At 41.6% G+C, this 27,358-nt stretch overlaps 1 protein-coding gene and 1 pseudogene across 5 annotated transcripts in view; both read left to right on the top strand.

Annotated features, from left to right (window-relative positions):
- The window catches only part of TBC1D8 (TBC1 domain family member 8), a 125,917-nt gene that overhangs the window by 78,920 nt on the left and 19,639 nt on the right, over window positions 1-27,358 (top strand). For 4 of the 5 annotated variants that reach the window (XM_053923703.2, XM_053923701.2, XM_053923702.2 and 1 more), the window contains 10 exons: window positions 661-901; window positions 10,328-10,535; window positions 11,881-12,075; window positions 12,897-13,073; window positions 13,964-14,114; window positions 16,892-17,106; window positions 18,075-18,478; window positions 19,169-19,298; window positions 19,442-19,540; window positions 20,111-20,179. In XM_053923703.2, the coding sequence (XP_053779678.1) occupies window positions 661-901; window positions 10,328-10,535; window positions 11,881-12,075; window positions 12,897-13,073; window positions 13,964-14,114; window positions 16,892-17,106; window positions 18,075-18,478; window positions 19,169-19,298; window positions 19,442-19,540; window positions 20,111-20,179 (1,889 nt within the window). The remainder of the gene's footprint in view (window positions 1-660; window positions 902-10,327; window positions 10,536-11,880; window positions 12,076-12,896; window positions 13,074-13,963; window positions 14,115-16,891; window positions 17,107-18,074; window positions 18,479-19,168; window positions 19,299-19,441; window positions 19,541-20,110; window positions 20,180-27,358) is intronic. The other variant, XM_053923700.2, reaches the window with a different exon arrangement.
- On the top strand, window positions 2,796-4,455 carry LOC112315158 (vacuolar protein sorting-associated protein 26A-like; annotated as a pseudogene).

Raw genomic sequence — 27,358 nt, 5'->3', positions numbered from 1 at the left:
ACACAGTCTGAATGTTAAGCCCATTTCTTTGAATGAGATCATGAATAATCCTCTTTTGCACATTCTTTTATAGTTTATACAATGAATGCTGCTTTTGAAACTGGCATTTATGTGGATTGTATGTTTTGCAAATATTTAAATTTAAATATTCTTTCTTTCTTTTTTTTTTTTTTTGATGTGCTCATTGATGTTAGAGAGAGGGGAGGGGAGGGGGAGAGAGACAGAGACATGGATATAAGAGAGAAGCATCGATCAGTTGCCTCTTGTACATGCTTAGACCGGGGACCAAATCTAGGCATGTGCCCTGATGGGGAATCGAACCCACAATCTTTTGGATTGCAGGCCAACACCAACCAACTGAACCATACTGGCCAGGGCTAAAATATTCTTGAGAAAATTTTCATGGTATTTCAGAATGATATCCCTTGTACATGCGTAGTAGCCAGCAACTTGAGAAGTTCTACTGAAACCTTTGAAACAATCATTAGGACGTGAATTGGTTTCTAACACACAGCTGTCAAACAGTTCTGTGCCTGATCTTTCCTGCTCTGGTTTCAGAGATATTTGCATCTTGGTGTAAGGAAAGTCTTGGACTGTTGCTGATGTACACAAGTTTGGGGTAAATTTTAGGATAAAATGTTTTGCTTTTTTTCCTACTAGTTAAACTTGTAGTCCCTTGGGTTGATATCCAGAAGTTAGAAAAAACATCCAACGTCTTTCTGACGGCTACTATTCGAATTACCACACATAGTAAGGAGAGGGACTTTTCCATGTTCCTGAACCTTGAAGAGGTGTTTAAGATCATGGAGCAACTGGCGGATGTGACGCTGCGAAGGCTGCTGGATAATGAGGGCTTTGACCTGGACCCAGATCTGCAGGAGCCAAGCCAGATCACCAAGAGGTAAGAGCTTCTGGTGCCAGGTATCCCTCATCCCATAGGGACTGAGCTGGTACACCACCTTCATTTACCTGTGCTTTGTTAGCGTGAGTTACACTGGATTTAAATTTCCCTTGTGGCAGAATACAGATTTTCCTCTGTTGTTAATCATGACAGATACAATGATTATTATTTGTTTCCTTTATGCCATAGTCTTTGATTTCTGGATCCTATTCCTTTTTTTTTTTTTTCAGAAGTGATTTTCATAAAAATACTTCTAAAAAAGGTAATATGGTAGCCCCATGATAGAATTCTGTTCAGCATTGGGTTTTATTAGTGAACATTAAGAACATTTGTATTTTCATATTAAACTATAATGTAGAAAATGTTTTCAGGACAGCTGCATTTATTTTGGTACCAATTTATCATTAGAAATCAGTTTAAATTCTTTATTATTTGTTTGCCCCAAATTGATACTAGTCACGGAGACTTATGAGGTAGTTGCTTGAATTATTGATCACATTAAGGAAATTCAACTTTATTATCTAAAATTCAAACTGTGGTTGACTATGATTTCTGTCTTTGTGGTTCAAACTGGGTAACTGCACAGCTGCTACAAAGGTGAACTATTACAGAGGTATCCTTTGACCTTAGAGAAAGGGATGGAGAGAGAGAAAGAGGGAGAGAGAAACACCAATGTGAGAGAGAAACATCCATCTGTTGCTTCCCATATGTTCCATGACCAGGGATTGAACCCACAACCTAGGAATTTGCTCTGACCTGGAATTGAACCCACATCCTAGGCATGTGCCCTGACCAGGGACTGTACCTGCAGCCTTTTGGTGTATGGGACAATGCTCCAACCAGCTGAGCCATCTGGCCAGGGCCTGGTTGGATATTTTTGATGTAGTTACAAAATCACCACTGCTATTTGAATGTTAGTAGTCATTAAAAAATTTTGTTGTGGTGAAATACATATAAAATTACCATGTTAACCATTTTTAAATGTACAGTTCAGTGGTATTAAGTACATTCCTGTTGTTGTATGACCATCACAATCATCTACCTCCAGTACTCTTTTCATCTTGCAAAACTGAAACTCTGTACCTTTTAAACAACTCCCCATTCTCTCCTTCTCTCTTTCCTAGAAACCACCATTCTATTTTCTATTGCTATGAATTTGATTATTCTGGATACCTCATATAAGTGGAATCATGCAGTGTTTGTCTTTTGTTACTGGCTTATTTTACTTAGCATGATGTCCTCAAAGGTTCATCCTTATTGTAGCATGTGTCAGAATGCTACATGTTCTAGCATGTTTCCTTTTTTTTTTTTTGCATGTATATATTACATTTTGCTTATCCGTTCATCCATCCATGTCTGTTGTAAGTTGCTTCTAGCTTCTGGCTATTATGAATAATGTCTGCTGTGAATATAACTGTGCATACATGTCTTTAAGACCCTGCTTTCAACCCTGGTCAGTGTGGCTCAGTTGGTTGGAGTGTCGTCTCATACATCTAAAGGTTGCAGGTTCGATTTCCAGTCCCAGGGCACATGCCTAGATTGCAGGTTTGGTCCCAGTTGAATCCTGTGCAAGAGGCAATTGATCATGTTTCTTGCATCAGTGTTTCTCTCCTTCCCTTTCCCTCTCTCTAAAATCAATAAGCATGTCCTCAGGTGAGGGTTAAAAAAAAAAAGACCCTGCTTCAATTCTTTTTGATGTATAGCCAGAAGTGGATCATATGTGATTCTGTGTTTAATTTTTTAGGAACCACTAGTCATTAAAAAATAATTTTTTTATCATCAATTTTTAACATTTCTATTATTCCTTAAACACATGTATTGTCTTCTCTGAACATTTGGGGGGAAACGTCTTTCTAATTAGTGATCTCAGAACAGCAGTATGTTTAGAATTTTCATGAGGAAAGAGGAGGAAAATCAAAGGCCTGCAGCACTTAAGACCCTTTTGGTAAAATCATCCATTTTGGAGAAAATTTGTCATTGTTGGCAGTTGTCAGAATCAGGGGAATTCTACCCTTCTACCCTGGGAACTATTAAAAAGTAGGGAGAGCTTCTGAGGGAAGAGGAGAGAAGTTGTGAGCACGTGGCACGGTGCCGATTTTTCTTGGTGGCTTTTTGGTCTCATTTGTGAGATGGATGTTTTCCTTCATGATGGGCAAACCAGGAAGATGACAGGAGTAAAAACTGAATGTGGCAGAGTTCACAGTGTCTTTTCTGTGATGGGAGTCTGTTTCAGGAAAGGTAAGCCTAGCCTGTAAGAACCTGGCAAAAGGCTAGAGCACCAAGGAATTAGCATTGAACTTGTAGGTCAAATTGAACTTTTCAGTGACAAGAATAATACTCACGAATTGTAGACTAGTGAAAGAACTAGCCTTACCTGGAGAGCTGACTCAGAAGAGAGATTTTGAGTTTATGCAAGTTAAAAAGCCATCAGTGTCAATATCTGCTTGAGGTATTTTCTTAAAGTGACAACAGCAAGAAGGCTGACAGACTTGGTAAAAGAATATGATCTTACTCTTTACTGGCTTGCTACCTACCCCTGATGTTCACAACTCTGTTAGCACGGAAGTAGGCATTAAAAATTGTCTACACATACAATTTGAATATAATCAAGTATTATTTAAATGATGTGATTGTTGGAAAAATTTACGTTTTATTAGTAAAAATAAAAATCCAACATAGAAAGTTACAACTGATCAAAAAAGATCACAGGAATTGGATCCAGTACCACAACAGAAACAGAAATATTTGCTAAGTATGAAATAACAGATGGCGCGCCAGTAAAAGGTGAATCAATTCCCATAACATTATTTTTATCTTAATATGAACCACCTCCAACAGTTAGAGATGTAAAAAAAATTCAGTAAGGTACTTTTTGAATTTAGTCTTTTTTGATGATAAAAGACAGAAGGTATTTTAAACAGCAGGAGATCATTTTATGGAGAAAACCTGAAAAACTGAGGAAACAGAACAAACTTTCACCAGTGATTTGAGTCACCAGAATCACAGGCAACTGCTGAACAGCCTGAACTGTAAACTGAATAGGAAAAAGAAAGAGAAAAATCTCATAACCATTAAGATGAAGTTAAGCACATTAAAGATGGTTGCAACATGTAGGGGGGGAAAAGTCCAGAGTCCATTTATAATAGTCTTCCTTTATCTTACAGCGATGCACTAATTTTATGATATTATGTAACAAAATATTCTTTGTGTACATAATTAAAAAAAGTGATTTCTTTGAAACATTGAAATTTTTCTTAAGCTGCCTGTTTTTTGTAATGCACACTTTGATGATAAGCATTCATATGCATCAGTATAAACATTAAAGATTTTCATGAGTAGGTTGGTATTTGTAATTTTGTTTTCTGTACAATGTTGATTTAAATCCATTCTCTTTTTTAATGCTCATGATTACCTCTTATTCTCTACTTGCAAAATTAATTATTTTGTGTTCAAATAAAATCAGAAAACTGGAGTGGTCCTTACAATCATCTTGCAGAGATTGAAAACATGGAATCTCAATATTTTTGAGTACTACATTTATGGCTATTTTTTATCCTCACCCGAGAATATGTTTATTGATTTTAGAGAGAGAGGGGAAGGGAAAGGGCAGGGGAGGGGGGGAAGGGGAGAGAGAGAATGAGAATTGATTGTCCCCAGTACATACCCCGACCAAGGATCAAACCCACAACCTTTTGGTGTACAGGGTGATGCTCCAACCAACAGAGCCACCCGGCCAGGACTGCATTTTGTTTTCACGTGCATATTTGAGAAACACATATGGAATATTTCACTGTAGGTCTTTCTGAGTCTATCATTCAGTGGCTTTCTGAATTTTATTCTCTTTAAAGTCTTCTCTGGTAAGAATATTTCTTTTTCCCCCAAGGTATTATGTAGCATGCCACTGCAGCCTTTTTTATTTTTTTTTTGTCATGGTAAGTAACTGTTTTGCTACTACTATCCAGCAGGTACACTGTATGTTTTCTGCAATGTGGAATTGACTCTATGTTGGCATTTTAGAATTTAATAAAACTATGTAATTTTTTCATTAATACTTTGATTCTTTTTAAATTTAAGGAATCTTTTTATCATATATGCACAAATATAATTGTCTTGACTTCACAAATATTCTCTTCCCTTTTCAGGGGAATATTTGAGGATGGTGGATTCAGGTGGACCTGTTAATAAGCATGTAGTTATCCAGATCTGGATAATTTCATGTTTGTTAAATTGGAACTTTGGCTTGTTCAAACTCAATTTTAAATTTCACCCACTATTTAATTTTTTTAACACTAAATTTAAGTCATTTGTTCAAAGTCTGTAAAAAAGACGGCTGCAATCGTCTGTTCAAATGTGTAAGGTCTGATATTGAATACACTTAATGTGGAGTATAGGAACTCAAAAGACAAAGCCTGTTGTGTGAAACTGTTTTCATTTATGGTTCATTGGTTTTTATTCCGATATTTTTCATACACTTAAGTGCAAGTCTTGTCAGTTAACCTTACTTTATGAGTAAATTAAGTAATCCAAATTATATTCTTTAAACTTTTTTTTATTAGTATGGCACTTTGACAAAATGATCAGTAACCAACTTCTTTACTGGCAAAAGACCCCATGTACCACGTGCTGGAGAATTTATTTTAAATGTAGATATCTGTGAATGCTAATGTTTTTTCATGTAACTGCCTGTTCAGAGTTTCAAAGTTTATAAATTCCAAATATTTTTGTAGTCACTTGCATGTAGTAATCTAGAATATATTTCAAGAAAATGTGAAAAACTTTTGTATTTAACTAGCCTCAAATCGTGTGACCATGATGTGTAAGAATGAATTTGAAAGCCCTGGCTGGGTGGCTCAGTTGACTGGAGTGTCATCCCATATACCAAAAGGTTGGAGGTTTGTTCCCTGTCAGGGCACATGCATAGCTTACGGGTTTGATCCCCAGTTGGAGTGCATATAGGAGGCAGCTAGTCAATGTCTCTCTCTCTCTCCCTGCTCCCTCCCTGTCTCCTACCCTTCCTCTCTCTTTAAAAATCTATAAATATATCATTGGGTAGGGGAAAATATTTAACAAAAAAAAAAAGAATTTGAAGCACTAAAAAAAAAAAAATGGAGGAGAGAGAGAAGGATGAACAGGGCCCCGGTGGTAGCTGGTGGTAAAGCTGCCCAGTGCTGAGGTGACGAGGTTGGCCCAGAAGGAACAGCAGTGTTCTGGTGCAGGCATGCTTTTTTGGTAACTGCACTGTGACTCTCTCCAAAAGTGAAAGATGTGTTGCTGCCCACCAAGTCTTTACCAGTGCCCATTTCTGTCTTTTTATGGACACATGGATATAAATAGGTAATGACTCAGTTAACTTGGCATCCTGCCAAGAGAACCCAGGTTTAAAGTTTAGGAAAACAGTCTCTTCATGCTAAGGGCATTGTCAGAAATGTTGGAATGGTTGTCAGGCTCTCAACCATTTTGTTGGCATATTCACTTCCCTTCCCAAATAATGGCTTTAGAAAGGTGCCTTTGGAGTCATGAGCCTGGTGACTATGGGTTTGTTATGAATGCTGCTGTGCTCACTGCTGAGGGACTTAGGACACAGCAGAGCAATGCTCATACTGGTGGGAGCAGCAAGGATGAGATGGTGCATTGTCATCCCAGGATCAGACAGGATCCAACTTGTCAGACAATTCACAACTGGCAGAACATGGGGTCACTGGCCCAGTAGCTCCTGGCCCAGAGCTTTCCAGTATGCAGTTACTGAAAATCCAGCAGGGCAGGGTGTCTGGGATTGGGCAGAGGCCTCCAGAGAGAGAATGGAAGGAGGGAAGGAATAAATGATTAGTCCTGAAATTTTCATATAGGAAATATATTCCTAAAGTTTTGAATGATGGGGTAAGAAAAGTATAACCAGCTAGTTTTTCAGAGATATTGGAGAAGTGATCGGCTTCACCAAGTAGAAATTAATATCTTCATTAAAGTCTCTTTGGATGGACTGCAAATGCTGGAGGAAAACTCAGTTAATGCAGTATAGTCAATGGAAACGATTCTCATGATGTAAGTAAGGTCTTCCTGCAAGTACCTAAAGGTAGACAGTGTCTGCGGAGAGGCTTATGTCCTCAGCAATAATCCATGTCCTCAGTAGTAATTCCTTACCTGCAGTTAGCTGGTTTGTACTTAACTCCTGGCAGCTTTTCAGACCCTCCTGAGCCTTCTCTGCCCAGCTTCATCCCTTTCCTGCTATTCTCCCCCTGCCCCCACCAGCAATGCCCAAGCTGCGTGTAATTTGTTCGAGACTCTGTCCTTCTGATCCTAGCAGCGTCCTTGTGGACCACTGGAGACATTCCTGGGGATCATGCAGTGCTGAATAGTCCCCTTAGCACAAAAGGCCCTGTCTCCCACCTGTAGCATCCTAGGTGCTCTGTGGTCACCAGATATTCTCTGGGACAGGATGGAGAGCAGAGGAGGAAGGCAGGAGCCTTTTCTGGAGGGTGAAAAAGCTTTCTGATGCCCAGTGTTGTTGAGGTCCTGGTGTCAGGGGTCTGAAGGTGGGTTACTTCACACTCCCACTGTCTCAGTAGTCCTCGGCTGTGGTGTGCTTTGTGTAAGGTACCACATCACACTTTGTCCTTCCATTTCCACAGAGCTCTTGGAGGATTGCAGAGCAAGCACACCTTTGAGAAATGCAGTGTTTTCTGTGCAGACTTGGGTTTTCAGGAAAAGCACATCTAGCCTTTCTGCCTTGTTTCTAGCTTGCTAATTCTTGATAATTTCCCAGACTTTTAAATGCATCCAACCTGGGTCTGTGGGCACCTAACAAGAGCCTATAGAAATCTTTGTGTGTTTCTCTGTGCAGCAAACTGGCTGCAGAACACTGAGTTATTCCAAATAGGCAGGAGTGGTGGCTGCAGGCTTTCTGTTCAGCACAGATGGGAAGTTCTCACATTCTGAGCTAATGGAGAGCCCCACTGCCCCAGCTTGTCACATAGCCCATGTGTGGGAAAGCATTTGGCCTTGAATCAGCTTTAAGCCTCTGACACATAGGAGGTATGTGTAATGAAGAACATGAGGGAGTGAAAGCCAGTGTGTGAGACCTGACACAGTTCTTCCCAAAAGCCTAATTTGAAAAGGTTATGGGGTAAGAGAGAGGGGGAAATTTGTTTTTGATACATCTTTAACTAATCTAAGAGGGAGAACTCTAACTCTGGGTTTGTGGTGAAATAAGAGAAGTACTTACCCCTTGGTTCTTGGGTCTCAGGTCTAGAATTTTCTGTAGAGTTGTCATGCATTGATGTGGACACTGGCTAGCAGTGTCCATGGCTGAGACAAGCCAAATTCACATGGACTACCAAGTCCTGTGGAGAAAAAGGGATGGCATGGCCACTCTCTTAAGGGGAGAGCGCCTTGGAGCACCTCGGGCCACTCTCTCAAGAAAAGAGCACTTCGACACTTGCCTTGATAGGCTTTTATTGATTTTCTGGGCACATTACATGGAGGATGGTCCTCATTTACTATGCACAGGTTCGCTTTAGGTGGTTACTTTTTACAGAAGACAAAGGAGAAGATGTTGCTAATTACATCAAAAAAGGATATTTGCAAATGTAAAGGGAATAGTGGGTGAACTGGTCACACTCATCCTTGGAAAGTTTGGCATAGATTTTAGGAAGTTACTTTAAAGATATGCAGTAAACGTTTGCTGCCCCAATTCATGGTGAGGGAGTTTTAGCAAAAAGCAAGTCTCAAAGCAGCCTAGGTACAATGCAGTCCTGATTCCTCAGGAGAAAACCTATCCATGGGTGTGGGTCCTGTGTGCTGGACCTCACTTTCCACTGGCCTTTCCAAGTGGGAGCTGGGCCCAAGCCACGCAGAACAGTCTCCTATAATGCATAATTGTACATATTAAGTTCAGCTCAATAGCAAACTTGGTAGTTATTGCTCCAGGTTCTGATCAACCCATATTTGTCTCATCCTGGTTACAGTTCATAAAATGTCAAGTTTTAAGATGACTTGACCCTGGCCATGTGGCTCAGTTGGAGTATTGTTCCATGTACCAAGAGGGTCCCTGTTTGATTCTTGATCAGGACACATGCCTGGCTTGCAGATTCGATCCCTGATGGGAAGCAACCAATTGCTGTTTGTGTCACTACAATGTTTCTCTCTCTCTCTCTCCCCCTCCCCCCATCCCCCCTCCCTCCCCCTTCCCTCTGCCAATAAAAAATCAATGGAAATATGTCCTTGGGTGAGGAAAAAAAAAAAAGATAAGATGACTTGTGGCACCTTCCTCTGCTATTCTGTAGCTGTGGCTGTGGCCTGTGTACACCAGAAGTGTGGACAGTGGGGAATAGTGAATATTGTTAGGTTTTTGGGCTGGTTTCCATCCTGAGAGGGGCATTTCTGCCATGGCTTACAGGCCTGAGATCACCTGCTGCTCAGATATTTTAAGAGATAATTCACATACCATACAATTCACCCTTTTGAGGTATACCATTCTTCACTGGTGTTTAGTATGTTCACTGAGTTATGCAGTCATCACTGTGATCAATGTTAGAGCATTGTCATCAACCAAAGAAGAAACCTCATACTCACAAGCAGTCACTCCCTATTCCTCCCCCTTCCTCCAGCCCTAAGCAGTCACGAATTTCTTTTGTCTTTATAGATTTGCTTATTCTGGAAATTTCATGTAAATGGAATCAGGCAATAGGTAGTCTTTTATATCTGGGTCCTTTAACTTAGCATAATGTTTTCAAGGTTCATTCATGTTGTAGCATGTATCAGGACTTCATTCCCTTTCATGGCTGAGTAATATTCCACTGTGTGGGTGTATCACATTTTGCTCATCCATTCATCAATTGATGGACATTTGGGTTGTTTCCAGTTTGAAGCTATAATGAAAAATGCTGCTATGAAGATGCATACATTTTTTAGTGGTCATCTGTATTCAGTTCTCTTGGGTATATACCTACAAGTGGAATTGCTAGGTCATTTGATTATTCCACATTTAACCTTTTGAAGAATAGCCAGGCTGTTTTTCAAAGTGGCCACACCATTTTACATTTCTACCAGCAGTGTATGAAAGTTCCCGTTTCTCCACATCCTCACCAACACTTGTTATCATCTGACTTTTTGATACTGGATTTTTATACAATTGTTTTATGGTAATTCCCAATGTTACTTAAACTTGAAAAGATTGTGTATTTTGGTCTCTGGGTTTGTCATATTACTTCTGTGCAGAGGCAGCCCATTCAGCTTTGTGTCCTTGTTCCAAAGGTTGGCTGTGAAGTGGAGCATGTGCTGCTGGCTTGTGCAGGGACTGTATGGCACAGCACCTTTTTGTATTCATTTAAATAATAGATTGTGCCAGTGGGTTTAAAAGTGTTTACTTTTCTAATGGGGTGTGTGTTTTCACTGTTTATGCCTCTTTATTCTGTCTTCCTCCTTCACCAGGCATCTGGAAGCTAGAGCACAGAATGAATTCTTCCGTGCATTCTTCAGGTTGCCAAGGCCAGAGAAGCTGCACACGGTCATGGACTGTGCCCTGTGGACACCCTTCAGTCGCTCTCACACTGTTGGGCAGATGTTCACCTCAGACAGTTACATCTGCTTTGCCAGCAAAGAGGATGGCTGCTGCAATGTTATCCTTCCGCTCAGAGAGGTAGGGAGGGGACCCCACCTCCCTGGGAGATGGCAGCAGGTGGGGATGCTCAATGCTGGCTAAGGGTGGGCATCTAGAGGGAAGCATGGCCTGAATTTGACCGTTGCCTACTTAGCTGTTGCTTTTTCTGTTACTGCTGTGGCAACCTGAAATTTGTATAAAAGTGATTGGGGAGAACAGGACATGCTAACCTCCACATTATCAATAAAGCTGTTATTTAAAAGTACTGCCTAGCAATTAAAGCTTTATGACAGCTTTTAGGTGTGCATAATGCCCTTTCACCCACAAAAGGGAAGAGAAAAAAAGGCAGCCTACAAAAAGCATCCCTTCTGAAAATAAAGGTCAAATTGCTTGGCTTTTATACCCTCCTGAAAACTTAGTTGAAAATTTAACAGTGTTTCCTTTCACATGGATCAGGCCCCTTCCTACTATACAAACCCCATAATTCTTCTCTTGGAATTGAGGGCAACCCTAGTCTACTTCTGGCTCTGATAGCTCATCCTGTGGTCTCAGGGTGTCCCTGCTGTGACAGTACCCACAACTCCATTACAACCAGAACCCCTGTCTTGCTGTTGTGACATCCTGACAAGCACTCTTCTTCAGAAAAACTCAAAATTTCGTCATTCCTGTGATTTCATACCTCCATGTCCTATTTCTGCAGCAGATGTCTTCATTTCACAAATATTCTTACTTAAGAGTAGAGTAAGAAATCCACTTGTCTTATATACTTATTTTTAAAAATTATGATAATATATACATGCCAGCATTTACCATCTTAACATATTTAAATGTTAATCAATGGCATAAGTAGTTCATTTTGTTGTGCAGCCATCTCCAGAACATTTTTTACCTTCCCCAACTGAAACCCTGTACCCATTAAACAACGCCTCATCCCCTTCCCCTCTACCTCTAGTCCCTGGCAACCACCATTCTACTTTCTGTTTCTATGAATTTGACTACTCTGGGTAACTCATGTAAGTGGAATCACACAGTATTTGTCCTTTTGTGACTGGATTATTTCACTTAGTGAAATGTCCTCAAAAGTCCATCCATGTTGTAGCACGTGTCAGAATATCTGCCCTATTTAAGGCTGAATAATAGTCTGTTGTATGTATAGAATACATTTTAAGTAAGGCCCAAAGAGAGGAAATGGAGGTTTGGAGCAAGGCTGGACCTAAGAATCCAAACTCTCAACCCAAGCCTCTTAGGCCACACTATACCTCTCATAAGACTAAGTTTACCTGAGTGAAGTGGCTGAGGAAATGGGGTATTGCTGACTATGTAATTAAATGTCTGCTTCCCTTCTTTTTCGCTGTACCTTTTTGTGTGTAATTTCTTGTCACAGGTTGTGAGCATTGAGAAGATGGAGGACACAAGTCTGCTGCCCAACCCCATCATCATTAGCATCCGCAGCAAGATGGCCTTCCAGTTCATTGAACTCAAGGACAGAGATGACCTGGTGGAGAGTCTGCTCATCCGGCTGAAGCAGGTGCACGCCGACCACCCTGTGCGTTACAGCACCTCAGAGAATGAGGACATGGTACGATCCTTCAAAAGAGTAGGATTCCACACACTGAAAACCCCTTCTTTTTCTACCATTTCTATGGCAGTGGTCTGCAAAGGGGAGTGCACATAGCAATGATGCACATGGGTACAAGAAACATATGTTAGATATGTTGGGGCCTTTGTATCAGTCTGGCACCATTTCTGATGCACTGGGTGTCCTAAGTAGGTGTTTCACAGGTTAGAGGGGGCTTCAAGCAGATTAAAGGTAATTACCTTTAATCTGTCAAGCAGATGGGTAATTATCCCATAGGTTAGAGGGGCTAAAGGGGCATTACACTCACAGGTTACAAGGGTCCTCCACCACCCCAGGTTGGAAGGGATGATGTTATTTGGGGGTAGGAGTAGTTTGCTGAAAGAGAAGTTTCATTGTCCTTGAGGGTGGACAGCTACAAAAATGGACCTGGGCTGCTGGAACCTACTCTCCTGTACTTACACACCCATCCTGGACAGGGAGGACCAGATACAATTTTCAGTACCCTAGAGCTGTTTTCTAGAGATGATCCTTTTTAGTCTGGAAGCTAAGGGAAGATGAGACTAACATGAAGAAAGGTGCTTTCCTAGTCCCCATTAGACACATGCCCTGGGTGCCATGAGCAATCTCATGGGGACATTGCAGTGTGGACCGTACTCCTTCCTGAGGATCAAATCCGTTGGGTTTCATGTTAGTCTCTTTTTCCTTTGATTCATAAATAGACATGTTTGAGTTTGTTGTGCTCATGCCTTCAAAGGCAAGATGAAGATTGTCCTATAATTAAAGCAATGACTTTCTTTTACCTCTCTTCTCCCCCCATGCAGGTGTCACATGTGTTTCATTCATCAAGCATGTGCAGTGGCCACAAGTTTAGGGATCTTGAAATGATGTCTTCTCAAAATAGTGAGGAAGGTGAAGAAGAGCAGAGCCTGCAGCAGCACCCCCAGGCCCTGAGAGCTGTCTTGGAGCAGTCGGGCAGCCAGAGCCCCGACGTGCGAATGGTGGGTGCATACTCTGCCTGTCCCAGGCCTCACAGAGTTTGCACAGAGTGGCTTCCCAGCCCTCTGACTCACTGTGGAGCTCAGCATCCAGGAGGGCAGGTGTGACTGGAACAGCAAGCTTCCCCCTCTTGGTCTCATTGGCCCAAAGTGGAAGGGGTCCACTGATACCCACTGCCTGGGCACCTGTGTGCGTGTTGAGGATGTGGTCACACAGTGGAGTCTGTGTTCCCAGCAAGTCTCTCTTTTTATCCCATAGGATCTGAGTGTGCCTCTTTTTACAGTATTTCTTTTTTTTGTAAAGATAATTAAATAAACATCTTATTAAAAGAAACTAAAATTTTCTGCCATCTAGCAATTATTTTAAAGGATTTTTAATTGCCTAGAAGAGTAGTATCTTGTTTCTGATGGTGAGAACAATGTGATTTTTTTCAGGTTTCAGTTTTTCTTCTGGCTGTAAGGATGTTCATGGCAAGTTTTGATTCCCCCTTGTTCCCATTTGCCCTCTGAGCTGACCTGTGTTTCAGCAACTGGTTCCATGTCAGTGTCCTGATGAGCTTCTTCCTCTCATGCCTCCCATTCCTACCTCACCCTCCCATCTGTTTTGGGTTACATTTGTCTAGGGACACATATTTTCTTCCTATCCACTTTGCCAAGGAAATGGCATTTTATTGCCTAAGTGCTCCCACTGGGCTCTCAACTTCTGAAGGGCTGGTACTCTCTATTATTCCTCTTTACATCCTCAGTGTCCAATAGAGGTTCTGAAGTACTATTTGCTGGAGTTGCCTGTCACTGTTAATAGAGGTGGTGTTCCTGTATTTTGGATTGTAGATGGGCTGCAGTGGAAGGTGCAGATGGGCTTCTTTGTATATTAAGGATGTTTCCATTTTCAGTCCAGAGAGCAGATAAAATTAAGCCTGTGGAATGATCACTTTATGGAATATGGCAGAACTGTATGTATGTTTCGCACAGAGAAGATCCGGAAGCTTGTGGCCATGGGGATCCCTGAGTCTTTACGTGGTAGACTCTGGCTACTTTTCTCAGGTAAGTGGTTCTGATGCCTCTAGGCCAAACATGATTTCTGGAGCAGACTCAGAAACACAGACTGAGGTCTGAGCAGTGTGTGTGTGTAATGATCATCTATCCTAGATCTTTCCTGTGACATTCCCAGACCAGACTTCAGAGCCTTACTGTGATAGCTGTGGGGCCTTGGTCAGGGTGCCTGGGGCCTCTGGGCATCAGTGTTCTCCTCAGGAGTGTGAGGTCTGGCTGATGTGATCTCTTCTTCTTTAAAAAGGACTTTAAGCCTTGGCTGGTGTGGTTCAGCTTGTTGGGCATCAACCCATAGGCCAAAAGGTCATGGGTTCGATTCCCGGTGAGGGCACATGCCTAGGTTGTGGGTTCAGTCCCAGTTGGGGCATGTATGAGAGGCAGCCAATCAATTTTTCTTTCTCATGTCTGTGTTTCTCCCTCTCTTTCTCCCTCTCTACCCCTCACTTTAGAATCAACTTTAAAAAAATGAGTTTGAGTCTGTATGTAATCCTGAGAATTCTGTTAAAAACCACCCCCCTGGAACGGAATTGTCTTTCCAGAGCATGAGCTCTGAAATGTACTAAACAAAACAGTCTCCATAAGGTGTTCCCTTGCAATGGTGTTGAAATAAATTCTTCAGAGCACACTTTCTATTGGCCCCTCCTCCCTGAAGACACATATGTCCCCAAGAGACAGAATCACAGAGATTTCTCCTGTGTTTTCTCCTCCCGTAACACTTGACCTATTCAGTGCTGGCCTTTTTTGGTGTCAGGCCCCAGACCTCTCTCTCCCTCTGCTGTTGTTTAGTGCTGATGGATGGGCCGAGACTGGGACCAAACTTCTTCAGAGACTCCGGAGTAGGCATTCTCCTGTCTCCACATTGATCATGAGCCATTTTGTCCCACTTCGTAGAGGAACTGAGCTGCGAGCAGGAAGGGCAGGTCCCTGTTGTCCTGTGGTGTGACTGCCACTCCCCACAGGGTGCTGAGGGAGGCATGGTGAGGAGGCTTACTTTCTCTAGGTAACTTGTGCTATGTACACATCAGCAGTGAGGCTGGGCATGTGTGAGTACCTGTCCTCTCACTGCTCACTTATCCTGTTCCTCCCTCATGGTGGCCTCTCACCCCCAATCATCTTGCTCCTCCTTCCTGGTCTCTCCCCCAAGTTATCCCAGCCCCTCTCCTCTCTAGCCAGAGGCGCCCACATGCAGACCTTGGGCTTTCTGGCACACTGGGTGCATTTCCATAGTCAGTGTCACGGATACCTCTGTAGCCACTGTTCACTCGTTCACAGGCTGAGTCTCCCCCTCAGGCTTGTTTCTGCAGCTGCCTACCCAAGACACACCATTGAGACAATTTTTTTTTAATTAAAAGTGTCTTCTGTATTTGTATATATAATAAAAACAATCTATGTTCATATTTGAAAAGAAAATATGGGAGAGCAAGCAAAGAAAGGAACATTACTCAATAATCTAGCCACCTGGAAGGGTTTATGGTCTTCCAGATATCTTTAATGGACATATTTTATACATGTATATTGTTAGCTTTCCATATCCATAGATTACACATCTGTGGATTAAACTAATACAGGTCAAAAATATTCGGGGGAAAAAAATCCCAGAAAGTTTGAAAAAGCAGCACTTGAACTTGCCACATGCCAAGCACTACACTGAATTCATGTGAATGAACTGATGTGTAGGAACACAGTGCTGTAGCCTTCTATGCAGATACAGGTTCTATGCAAATCCTACACCATTTCACAGAAGGGACTTGAACGTTCACGGGTTTTGGCATTCATGGGGATCCTGGAACCAATCCTACATGGATACTGAGGAATGACTGTTTACCCATATGCTTTTTATTAAGAAAATAAGTGCCGAGTCAGTTTATACAGGGCTATCTTTTCATTCCAGTGATAGAATGTTCCCTTTGGTGGCGGTTGCTGTAGTGTGTAAGCTGTTGCTAAATAAGTGACAACTGTTAATATAAGGGACAGTTAGAGAAGGGTATGATCCTAAATCCAATTAGAATTAAAAACATTAACTAGTGGTTAAAGGCATAACCGGGCCCTTTCTGCTTCCCCGGCCCTCTGGGAACCTCTCTGCAATGGGCTGGCAGCAGTACTGGGAGCCACCTACCACCGCTGAGGGAACGCTGATGAAAACCACAAGTGCCCTGATACTGGCTGATGAGTGACGAGAACCCTCAGAAGGTGTTGGTTCACTTATCCCCTGATGTCCCTGCTGTCAGAGGCCTGGGGAGTAGGTTAGCCCTGGGTGAGCTGTGCTTGTTCATCTTGCACGTCGTGAACACTGTCTGCAGTTTCCTGCTGGCAGCTGTTGGCTCCTTAATAATTGTTAGCATTACTTAATCATAATGGCATCTTCACATGAGCTTTACACATTGGTGCTCAGTAATTTCTTGTTGAGTTAATGCATGGAAATTGTGTATTTGTACATACATGTAAGTGTATATGTATGCATGTATATACATAAAGACATCAGACACTTCCTGTTACTAGGGAATACAACTTATGAAGACCATAATAATAAAAGCATTTCTAGTATGAGCTTTTCTCCCTCTTCATGTAAGGTTATTCTTAGAAAAGCCATGTACTTTCTTTTTTGTTTTTTGACAGAAATGAAGTCCTTGTTGTATGTGGTCTCAAAATATTTCATGTCCTTTAAGTAATGAGATCCTACTGAGGTTCTCCGACAGAGCAGGCGCCCTTCTCATGTTCACACTATCCTGGTAATCAACTCTCTTGAAAAATTACTTCTAAATCTTTAGATGCTGTAACTGATCTCGCCTCACATCCTGGTTACTATGGTAATCTGGTAGAGGAGTCCATGGGAAAATGTTGCCTAGTGACGGAGGAGATAGAACGGGACCTGCATCGTTCCTTACCAGAGCACCCAGCCTTCCAAAATGAAACTGGAATCGCTGCTTTGAGGAGAGTTCTGACAGCCTATGCCCACCGGAACCCCAAAATTGGGTACTGCCAGGTGAGGTGTGTGCTGAGGAAAAGAATCGTTTAGTCCACATCCTGTAATGACCACCCAGGCCTCAGGGTCTGTGGTTTCTGGCCATCTGGTACCAAGGACAATTGTGCGAAGGCTTTGGTCTTGGTCCCTTTCCCTAAACAATGCATCAAATGAGGCCAAAAGCAGTTACCTTCATAGTGTCAGACATCCTGATCATTTGAGATTAGAAAGCTTTCCCAGGCCTAAGAAGAGCATCACATGTGCTCAGTCCACAGTGGGGGGAGGTGCTATCTTCGTGCACCCACAGGCCTCCACTGGTGGGTGGCAAGGATAAAGCTGCTATGGAGCTCTGTCTTTCCAGACCTGTAGGACTTAATAGGGATTGTTTTTAAAATGGCAGTGCTATTGGGGAGGAAAAAGATGTTTGGGGCAGGTCACTTCCCTCAGGAAACATGAGGGGTGGAGGTAAGATGTCCTCTGAACAGTTCCTGAGGACTCAGGAAGTTTGTTTAGTTTACTCAGGGATGTGGTAACCAACCACAAAATAAACACCAGCAACAAACAACAAGAATCCCCCAGCCTAAGACTGGATTAGAGAAGATTCTGACATTTAAAACTACAAGATTTTACACTTTGAATAAGCAAAATTAATGGGTGAATGATGTGTATGTATGTGTGTATCTGTCTGAACATGAACACAGAAAGTGGGTGGATTTAATCTGAGCCTGAGGTGTGCACCACAGCTCAATCCAGCATTGCTAGATGGGGGCAGTGACGGAGTGGTGGTTGACTGCTCAGCCTGGTATCTATATCTTGTGAGGACCAGGTTGATAGGACACATGGTAAATTCCACTGCATGAAGGTCAGTGTGGTTGGGGTACCCTGATCTTGACTTTTGTAGGTCATTTGGACTTCTGTGTTTTTTAACATCTCTGTGGCCCTGTTGTGGTATAGTCAGTAACTGTTCCTCCTCTGTGAACCCCGAGCAGTCCATGAACATCCTGACCTCTGTCTTGCTGCTATACGCCAAGGAGGAGGAAGCCTTCTGGTTGCTAGTTGCTGTGTGTGAACGGATGCTTCCTGACTACTTCAACCACCGAGTCATTGGGGCACAAGTGGACCAGTCTGTGTTTGAGGAGCTTGTTAAGGAGCACCTGCCTGAGCTGGCGGAGCACCTGAACGACCCCTCAGCCCTGGCTTCCATCTCGCTCTCGTGGTTTTTGACGCTGTTCCTCAGCATTATGCCCCTGGAGAGTGCAGTGAACGTTGTAGATTGCTTCTTCTACGATGGGATCAAAGCCATCTTCCAGCTGGGGCTGGCCGTGTTGGATGCCTGTGCCAAAGACCTCTGCAGCAGCAGAGATGATGGTCAGGCCTTGATGGTCCTCAGCAGGTGGGCTCTGGTGCTCTCTTTGGCTGACTGGGAAATGGAGTGGGCACCATCTACAACTCTGTGAGGTGGACTAAAGGAGAGGGCAGCAGCAGGTGCCCAGGAGGGCTGTCACTGGAAGGTTTCCTTCCACCCTGTTATTTGCCACCCTGTGAGGTCTCCCCAGAGCCTGTCCCTCAGGTGGCACTGTCAACTGCATGTGCTTGAAGAATGCCATCTTCCCTCATCCTCTCCACCAAGTAAGGGAGTCCAGGAAGAGAGAGTTCTATCAATGGTTTTCTCTGAGGAAACTGAAATGTCTTGAGTGTAGATGGACTTGTAGTGGTCTTGAATGGGGGGAGGCAGGAACTGGGAATTGTTGGCCTCAGAAAACCAACTGAAGGTTTCAGATATTCTGTGTGTTGGGCCTGGTGTGTCTCACTAGGCTGAGGACTGGAACCCAGGCCTCTTACAGCTGAGGGTAAGTTAGCTGACAAAGGTTCCCTTTTAGAATATTGTGATTTACTTCACTGGAGAGTCACAGATCCCTGGAAACCTACTGGTGGAGCCTAGATTGACAAGTCTGCTTGATGGATGTCTTCCCAGTGTTTGGAGACAAATGAGCTATGTTTGAAAGTGCTGTGACGTGTATCATAGCCCCTGTGACCAGATGTGAGGGTAAACCTGTGCTTCAATGCTGGGTGGTGTGTTCAGGTTTTTAGATCACATTAAGAATGAGGACAGCCCTGGACCCACTGTTGGCAGCCACCACACATTTTTCTCTGACGACCAGGAGCCCTATCCTGTGACTGACATTGTTGACCTGATCCGGGACTCCTATGAGGTAACTGGCCCCTGTCCCATCTCCACCCACCCTGTGGAAGCTTGCTGGGGAGATGGGCTTGAGGGAGGTTTCCGAGGCTGCTTCTTGTGTCCTGTATATACAGAAGGGATTCTGTGAGTGTGTGCTTCCTTGTTTCCCTGCAGAAATTTGGAGACCAGTCTGTGGAACAGATTGAGCGCATGCGCTATAGGCACAGGATCAGGGTTCTCCAAGGCCATGAAGACACCACAAAGCAGAATGTGGTGAGTAGAGGCCTCCTTAACATGGTGGCTCATGACAGGTGCTTACCTGTGGTGTCCCTGTTGGTCTCTAACATAAGAATGACAGGGGTTTTTTGTATGTTGACTTAAAAACTTAATAGAGGTGACATGGTATAGCAAGAGCATGAGTTTTAGAATCAGACACATTGTGAACCTCAGGTTCCTCAGTTCTAAAACGAAGATGATAGTACCCACGATGTGGGATAAAAGGAGGTAGGATATAGAAAATGCCCAGCACACATAGCCTACACTGTTAGTTGTTATTCAGGAAGAAGTTCTTGCCCAAACTGTCTTTGCTACTGTTGAACTTCCATTAGAACTTACAAGTGTTTCTGGAGGCCCCAGTGTGTGAATCAGAAAGGTAAGGATAAACTCCTAAGAAAGTTCCCATAAGGTGATCTTTGTGTCAGAAAGAAGCAGACACTGATCCTGCAGAGATTGAAGTTGGTGCTAGCACCTTGTGTCCCACACTTGCAGGAAGAGCCCCTCCTGTCTCTGACTCTCCAGATGCAGACGAGATCTCACTCCATTGCTGTTTGTTCTTTCTTCAAGCTTCGTGTTGTCAACCCAGAAGTCTCATTTCTCCTGGAAGACCTTGAGGAACTCTATGACTTATTCAAGGTATGAAAGTTTGGGAAGATGAGGGAGTGTCAGGCCCAAGCCATTGTTTTCAGCCTGCCCATGGTGATGTGTAGAAGTCAGAAGGTTTTGCCATGTACTTCTCTGAGGCTGCAGAGCCTGGAGCTCCCCATCTGCCAGCCTTGACTGCTCCAAGCCCACATACTTAGTGTTGCTGCTGTTCTGCTTTAAGTTCCCTGTCTATGTTAGATGGAACAGCGACCCTATTGAAACTATCACTTCATATACTTTTTAATTACATATAATTCAACCCACAATACACATACATGTGTATTTAAAAAAATATATTTTATTTATTTATTTTTAGAGAGAGGGGAAGGGAGGGAGAAAGAGAGGGAGAGAAACATCAATGTGTGGTTGCCCCTCAAGCACCCACTACTGGGGACCTAGCCTGCACCCCAGGTATGTGCCCTGACTGGGAGTTGAACCCACATTCCTTTATTTCTCAGGCCAGCACTCAGTGCACTGAGCCACACCAGCCAGGGCAACACATACAAATATTTTTATATTTATACAGCTGGTATGCATGCTAGTTCATAGTGTATTTTCCCTTGATGCTGCTTTTAACATTTTTCCCTGTTGCCACATAGTCTTATTTTAAATAACTTTATATTCTATCTTACTGGTAATAATATACTAAACCATATTTCTAATAATTTGGATTTAAAAAATATTTTATTGTTTATGCTGTTACAGCTGTCCCAATTTTCCCTCTTTGCCCTCCTCTGCCCATCCTGTCGCAAACTTCCATAGTCAATCCCCACACTGTTGTCCATGTCCATAGGTCATGCATATATGTTCTTTGACTAATCTCTTCACCTCCTTTCATACAGTCCTCACCTTCTTCCTCCCCTCTTACAACTGTCAGTCTGTTCCACGATTCTGGTTCTCTTTTGCTTGTTAGTTTATTTTGTTCATTAGATTCCTCTTATTAAGTGGGATCATATGGTATTTGTGTTTCAACAACTGGCTTATTATTTAGGTATTTAGGTAGATTCCCAGGTCTTGCCACTTAACTCATGCTGCAAAGAATATTTTCAAGTGCCTTGCTGGAAATTTTCATGCTCGAAACAGCAAATAAAAATGGGGAAGAGAAGCAGACACGTTGATTCTCTGCTGACACCCCAGCAGTGAAGGGAGGTGGCCATGGTAGAAAACAAAGTCCAGCTTCAGAGTCTGGCCTCCAGAGCTCTTCCTGGTGGGAACTCTGAGCCGCTGTCACATCTGAATCCAGATTGCCAAAATAATTGGCATAGTGATAAGAAGCACTTCAGGGACTTTTAAGCAGAGTCTTAGTGTTTGTCTGAACCCTGGTGCATTGGTCGTGGCACATTGTCTGCAGTCACTGAAATGGGTTGTTAGTGTTTAGATTCCTGGCACTTCTCATTCATAATAAGCAGGATGTGTTGTGAGGACTCCTCACACCCCTGTCTCCTGTAGACATCACCTGTTTTCAAGTTGTATAGTTTCCTCTGTTACATGAAGAGAAAATACAAAGTGAAAGGTTGTGGGGGAGCTTTGTCTGCCACGGATGAAAAGAAATCTACCAAGATGTGATCTGCTTGGGGAGGAAAGGTGGCTGATCTCTCAAAGGAGAAGGACCAAGAGCCTTTTCCTCAATGGGCTTTTATTGGGTTCATTTTGCACAGGAATACAGGTAAAGCTCATCAATCATTGTCAGGCAGTAAGGATCAAACAATAGATAACATACAAAGAACTCTGAGGGCTTATTCTGAGTCTGGGTCAGTTAGCTAAAGGGCTATAAGAATTTGGGAAACAAACTCATTTCCTGCTTGGACCCTTATCAGAAAATTGAGGACATTGTTAGCAAAGCAGGTTTCACAGGATTTTATGCATTCTTTCTTAGGCCTGATCACCTCGGGGAATCCACCCTTTCTAGCACAGGACTGCACCGCCCTCTGTCATTGTTTCAGGCTTAAATCAGGCAGGGGAATTAAGGCAGCCAAGAGATTAGGAGACTTCTTGCAAACAGAATGAGGATTTAGGCTATGTCAAAGCAGAGGGATGAGGGTCCATCACCCCCTTTTTCTATAGCCCCTCCAGTCCTTCCCTGTGGGCCTCTTCATGACCATGCCTGTCTTAGGTTGATCCTCCCTTGAGGAATCTTACCCATCATTGGCTAACTGGTCAGGCTCAGGGCTAAGCAGGGTAAAGTAAACTGGGCAGAGGTGGTGCCCCTGCCAGGGAGATAAGCTTTGTCTCCTTAGTGGCTTATGATCCCAAAGTCTGACTCAGCCTTAGCCATGGGGCTTTACAGCTTCTGCAACCAGGCAGGGTGGTTCCCAACAAAAGGTACTTGGTATCCCAATGCTTCTGACTTTCTAGAAGGAAAAATACAGAATATTAGAAACATAAAAACAGGTAAATGAATGTGTTGTTTAATATATAAAGTCTTTCATTTATTTGGGGTTAACTGTTCTCAATTGGAGAGAATAAGACACATCACAAATTTGAATTCATGTAATTTAAAAGATTGCTTTAAATTCATGATAAAAAATAAATTTCATTAACTACTAACCATGTCATCTTTAATATAAAGAGGGTGTTTTTTTTAGATTTTATTTATTTGTTTTGTTAGAGAGAGGGAAAGAGAGGGTGAAAGGTAGGGAGAAACATCAATACGCAAGGGAAGGTTGCCTCTTAAACGCCCCCAGTGGGGTACCTGACCTGCAACCGGGACATGTGCTCTGACTGGGAATGGAACCAGTGACCTTTAGGTTCACAGGCTGGTGCTCAAACCACTGAGCCACACCAGCCAGGGAATAATACAAAGAGTTTTTAAATAAGATAGTTAGGGCTGTTTATTGTTTCCTGTTTCTGTTGTTCTTGTGAATGATGTGGTTGGTACTTAATGAAATTTATTTTCATATTTTAGTTAACCCCATATGTCTTTCATTTTTGTAGGCCTAACTACAAATGTAAGCTTAAAAAACTATAAATACAAGATAATTTTCAAAGTTTACCTCCAAAGGAAATTCCAGTAAAGTAGTGTCATCATCATGGTGTCTTACTCTGGTGTACAACCTAGGTGCCTCCTTTATGAACCCTCCCCAGCATCTTCCTTCCAGACTCAAGTCAGCATCATGTACCCCATGATAAGCCCTCTCAGACTTTCCTTTCTCCCTCTCCTCCTGACCTTCTCTGAATTTCCTTGGCTTTCATAGTTGGACTGCTCATATTTTAATACTTAAGTACTGTTGGGTATAATGTCCTCTAGTTGGATTTTACATGCACCTCTTGTCTTTTAAATAGAAATACCATTTTTCAAGGGAAAAATACCTTTCAAGGGAAAGGGCCATGAAGACATACTTTGTTTTATAAATAGGTGATAGGTTCTTAATAAGGAGTCCATTCCTTTTATTGGATCCTTCCCTAAGCCTGGATTGTACAGATGTGACCCTTTTCCCTGTTAACAAGAAATAGTCAGTTCTGATCATTATCTTTACATACTCTTTCCTATTAAAGATGAATAACGTGGTTGGTACTTAATCTATTTTTATTGTTAATTTAAAGCAATCTCTTTTATCCTTTAATGCAGTTCTTTATTTCCTTTCATTTTATCAAGATATAATTGATATATAACACTGCATAACTTTAAGGTGTACAGCATAATGACTTGACTTACAATATATTGTGAAATGATCACTAAGGTAAATTTAATTAACATCCATCTTCTCATACAGATACAAAAAGAAAAAAGAAAAAAATGTTGTTTTCCTTGTGATGAGAGCTTTTAGGACCCATTCTCTTAGCAACTTTCAAATATACCATGCAGTAGTGTTGCGAGAGTCATTGTGTCGTACACCACATGCCCAGTATTCACTCATCTCATAACTGAAAGTTTGTACTGTTTCACTACCTTCATCCAATTCTCCCACTGACCCCCCTGTGGTACCCACAAATGTGAGCTTTTTTCTATGAATTTGTGGTTTGTTGTTGTTGTTTTGTTTTATTAGATTCCAAATATAAGTGAGATAATAGAGCATTTGTCTTTATCTGACTTATTTCACTTGGCATAATACCCTCTATGTCCATCCATGTTGTAAATCAGTTGTTTAAATTACATAAATTCAGATTTGTGTGACATCTGTTTCCCATTCTCTCAAATTGAGAATAGCTGCATTAATCTTATCTCTCCAAGTAAGATGTGAACAGTCTGACACATAGTTGGAATCACAGGCTATTCCTAGAAACACTGGGACCTGAACCGAGCTCTATGGATTCCATCAACCTGCTCTTCTTTATGACAAGTTACATTCATTCACTGCTGCTGGATTATTAGGCCCTAGAGAGCATTTGCTCTTTTTAGTATCATTTTGCTTGCCATCATATTCTAACTAAGACTTTATTTTCAAAATTTAATTAAAAATTCAAAACAAAGGAAATGAAATTATTACTTACTCTTACTATTAAAAAAAGAAAAAGAAAACTTTTAAGCAAAATGAAAGGATCTTATCCTATGTGCATCTACAATCCTATCTTGTACAGCTAATTACTGTTCACAAATGACTCGTCTCTTTCCTGATTTTTTTCCTCTGTAGACACACACACACACACACACACACACACACTTTTTTTTCCACACAAAAGCAAGATTGTGCTACACATAATGGCCTGCAGTTTTTTCTAGATCAATAGCTACAGTTCTTCTCTCATTCTTTTTTAATGGCTGAACAATTTTATTATTGGGCAGAACCATAATTTATTTAACATTTACCTATCCGTGGGCATTGATATTCCCAGTTTTTTGCTGCTGTATAAACAGTGCTGTGCTGAATGAATGTCCTTGTGCCCCATCAAGATGTCAGTCCTGCTGTTTTTGTAGGAGGGGTTCCTTAGGGAGGCACAAGTCAGGTTTTACTCAATACCGTTCAAGTGTTTTTGATTTTTCAAATTTCAGTTTCATTGATGATGTCTAAGAGTGTTCATTTCCTACACGCCACAGCAACCCAGCATTTAATATTGGATCTTTAACATTTAATATTAAAGATCCAATATTCATATTAAATATTGGATCTTTAATATTTAACATTTATTAAATGTCATTAAATGTTAATAAATGTTAAATACTTATTAAATGTTTATATTAACATTTAATATTAAAGATCCAATATTTATAACATCAAATATTAATATTAAATATCAATATCTAAAGATATTAAAGTTAATATTAAAGACTTATTAACACTTAATAAAATGTTACTATTGGTTCTTAACATTTAATATGGACCTTTAAAATTTTTTCTAGTCTTTAGGAAATTGTATTAAAATTAAATTTATTTACATTAGTGAGGTTGAGTCCCATATCAGAATTTTATTGGCTAATTGTATGCTTTTTTCTATCACTTCTTCTCATCCTTTGCTTATTTTTATTTTTATTCATTTTATTATTTTTTGTAGGATTCTATGCAAACTGGTTGGATTAGTCCTTGGCCTATATAACTGTTTTCTTCTGCGTAAGATTCTATGGGCCTTTAGTAACACAGGATGCACAAACATACATGGAAATTCATAGTGTATCTTGGGTTTTCAGGCACAGAAATGTATTAGACCTTTGTGGTACTTTTCACAATTCTTTAAAAAAATATTATTATTATTTTTTATTATTAATTTTTATTGTTATTCAATTATAGTTGTATGCCTTTTCTACCCATCCCTCCACCCCACCCCAGCTGAACCCACCTCCCTCGCTGTCCTCCCCCATTTACCTTGATTTGGTCTATGTGTCCTTTATAGTAGTTCCTGTAATCCCCTCTCCTCACTGTACCCTCCCCACTCCCCCCTTGGCTATTGTTATATTGTTCTTAACTTCAATGTCTCTGGTTATATTTTCTTTGCTTTTTTCTTCTGTTGATTATGTTCCAGTTAAAGGTGAGATCATATGGTATTTGTCCCTCACCATCTGGCTTATTTCACTTAGCATAATGCTCTCCAGTTCCATCCATGCTGTTGCAAAGGGTATAAGCTCCTTCTTTCTCTCTGCTGAGTAGAATTCCATTGTGTAAATATACCATAGTTTTTGGATCCACTCATTTGCTGATGGGCACTCAGGTTGCTTCCAGCACTTGGCTATTGTAAATTGTGCTGCTATGAACATTGGGGTGCACAGGTTCTTTTGGATTGGTGTTTCAAGGTTCTTAGGGTATAATCCCAGCAGTGGAATTGCTGGGTCAAAAGGCAGTTCCATTTTTAGTTTTCTGAGGAAATTCCATACTGTTTTACACAGTGGCCTCACCAGTCTGCATTCCCACCAACAGTGCACCAGGGTTCCCTTTTCTCTGCATCCTCTCCAACATTTGTTTGTTGATTTGTTTATGTTGGCCACTCTGACTGGTGTGAGATGGTACCTCATTCTGGTTTTAATTAGCATCTTTCTGATGGCTAGTGATGCTGAGCATCTTCTCATATGTCTCTGGGCCCTCTGTATGTCTTCCTTGGAGAAGTGTCTGTTCAAGTCCTTTGCCCATTTTTTAATTGGGTTGTTCATCTTCCTGGAGTGGAGTCTTGTGAGTTCTTTATATATTTTGGAGATCAGTCCCTTGTCTGAGGTATCCTTGGCAAATATGTTTTTCCATACTGTGGGTTCTCTTTGTAATTTGGCGCTGTTTTCTTTAGCCATGCAGAAGCTTTTTATTTTGATGAGGTCCCATTTGTTTATTCATTCCTTTATGTCCCTTGCTTTAGGGGACGTGTCTGTGAGGATGTTGCTGTGTGGAATGTCTGAAATTTTCTTGCCAATGTTTTCCTCTAGGACTTTTATGGTGTTACGACTTATATTTAAGTCTTTTATCCACCTTGAGTTTATTTTCGCATATGGTGTAAGTTGGTGATCGAGTTTCATTTTTTTTGTAGCTGTCCAGATCTCCCAACACTCTTCATTTATTGAAGAGGCTATTTTTGCTCCATTTTATGCTTTTGCCTCCTTTGTCAAATATTAATTGACCGTAAAGACGTGAGTTTATTTCTGGGCTCTCTGTTCTATTCCATTGGTCAATGTGCCTGTTTTTATGCCAGTACCAGGCTGTTTTGATTACAGTGGCCTTGTAATACAGTTTGATATCAGGTATTGTGATCCCTCCTGCTTTCTTCTTCTTTCTCAGTACTCCTGCAGCTATTCGGAGTTGTTTATGGTTTCATATA

This window comes from Desmodus rotundus, chromosome 5, assembly GCF_022682495.2.
Source record: "Desmodus rotundus isolate HL8 chromosome 5, HLdesRot8A.1, whole genome shotgun sequence".
NCBI classification, from domain to species: domain Eukaryota; kingdom Metazoa; phylum Chordata; class Mammalia; order Chiroptera; family Phyllostomidae; genus Desmodus; species Desmodus rotundus.
Note: the sequence above shows the minus strand (reverse complement) of the source record. Positions and strands in the feature narration are given on the sequence as shown.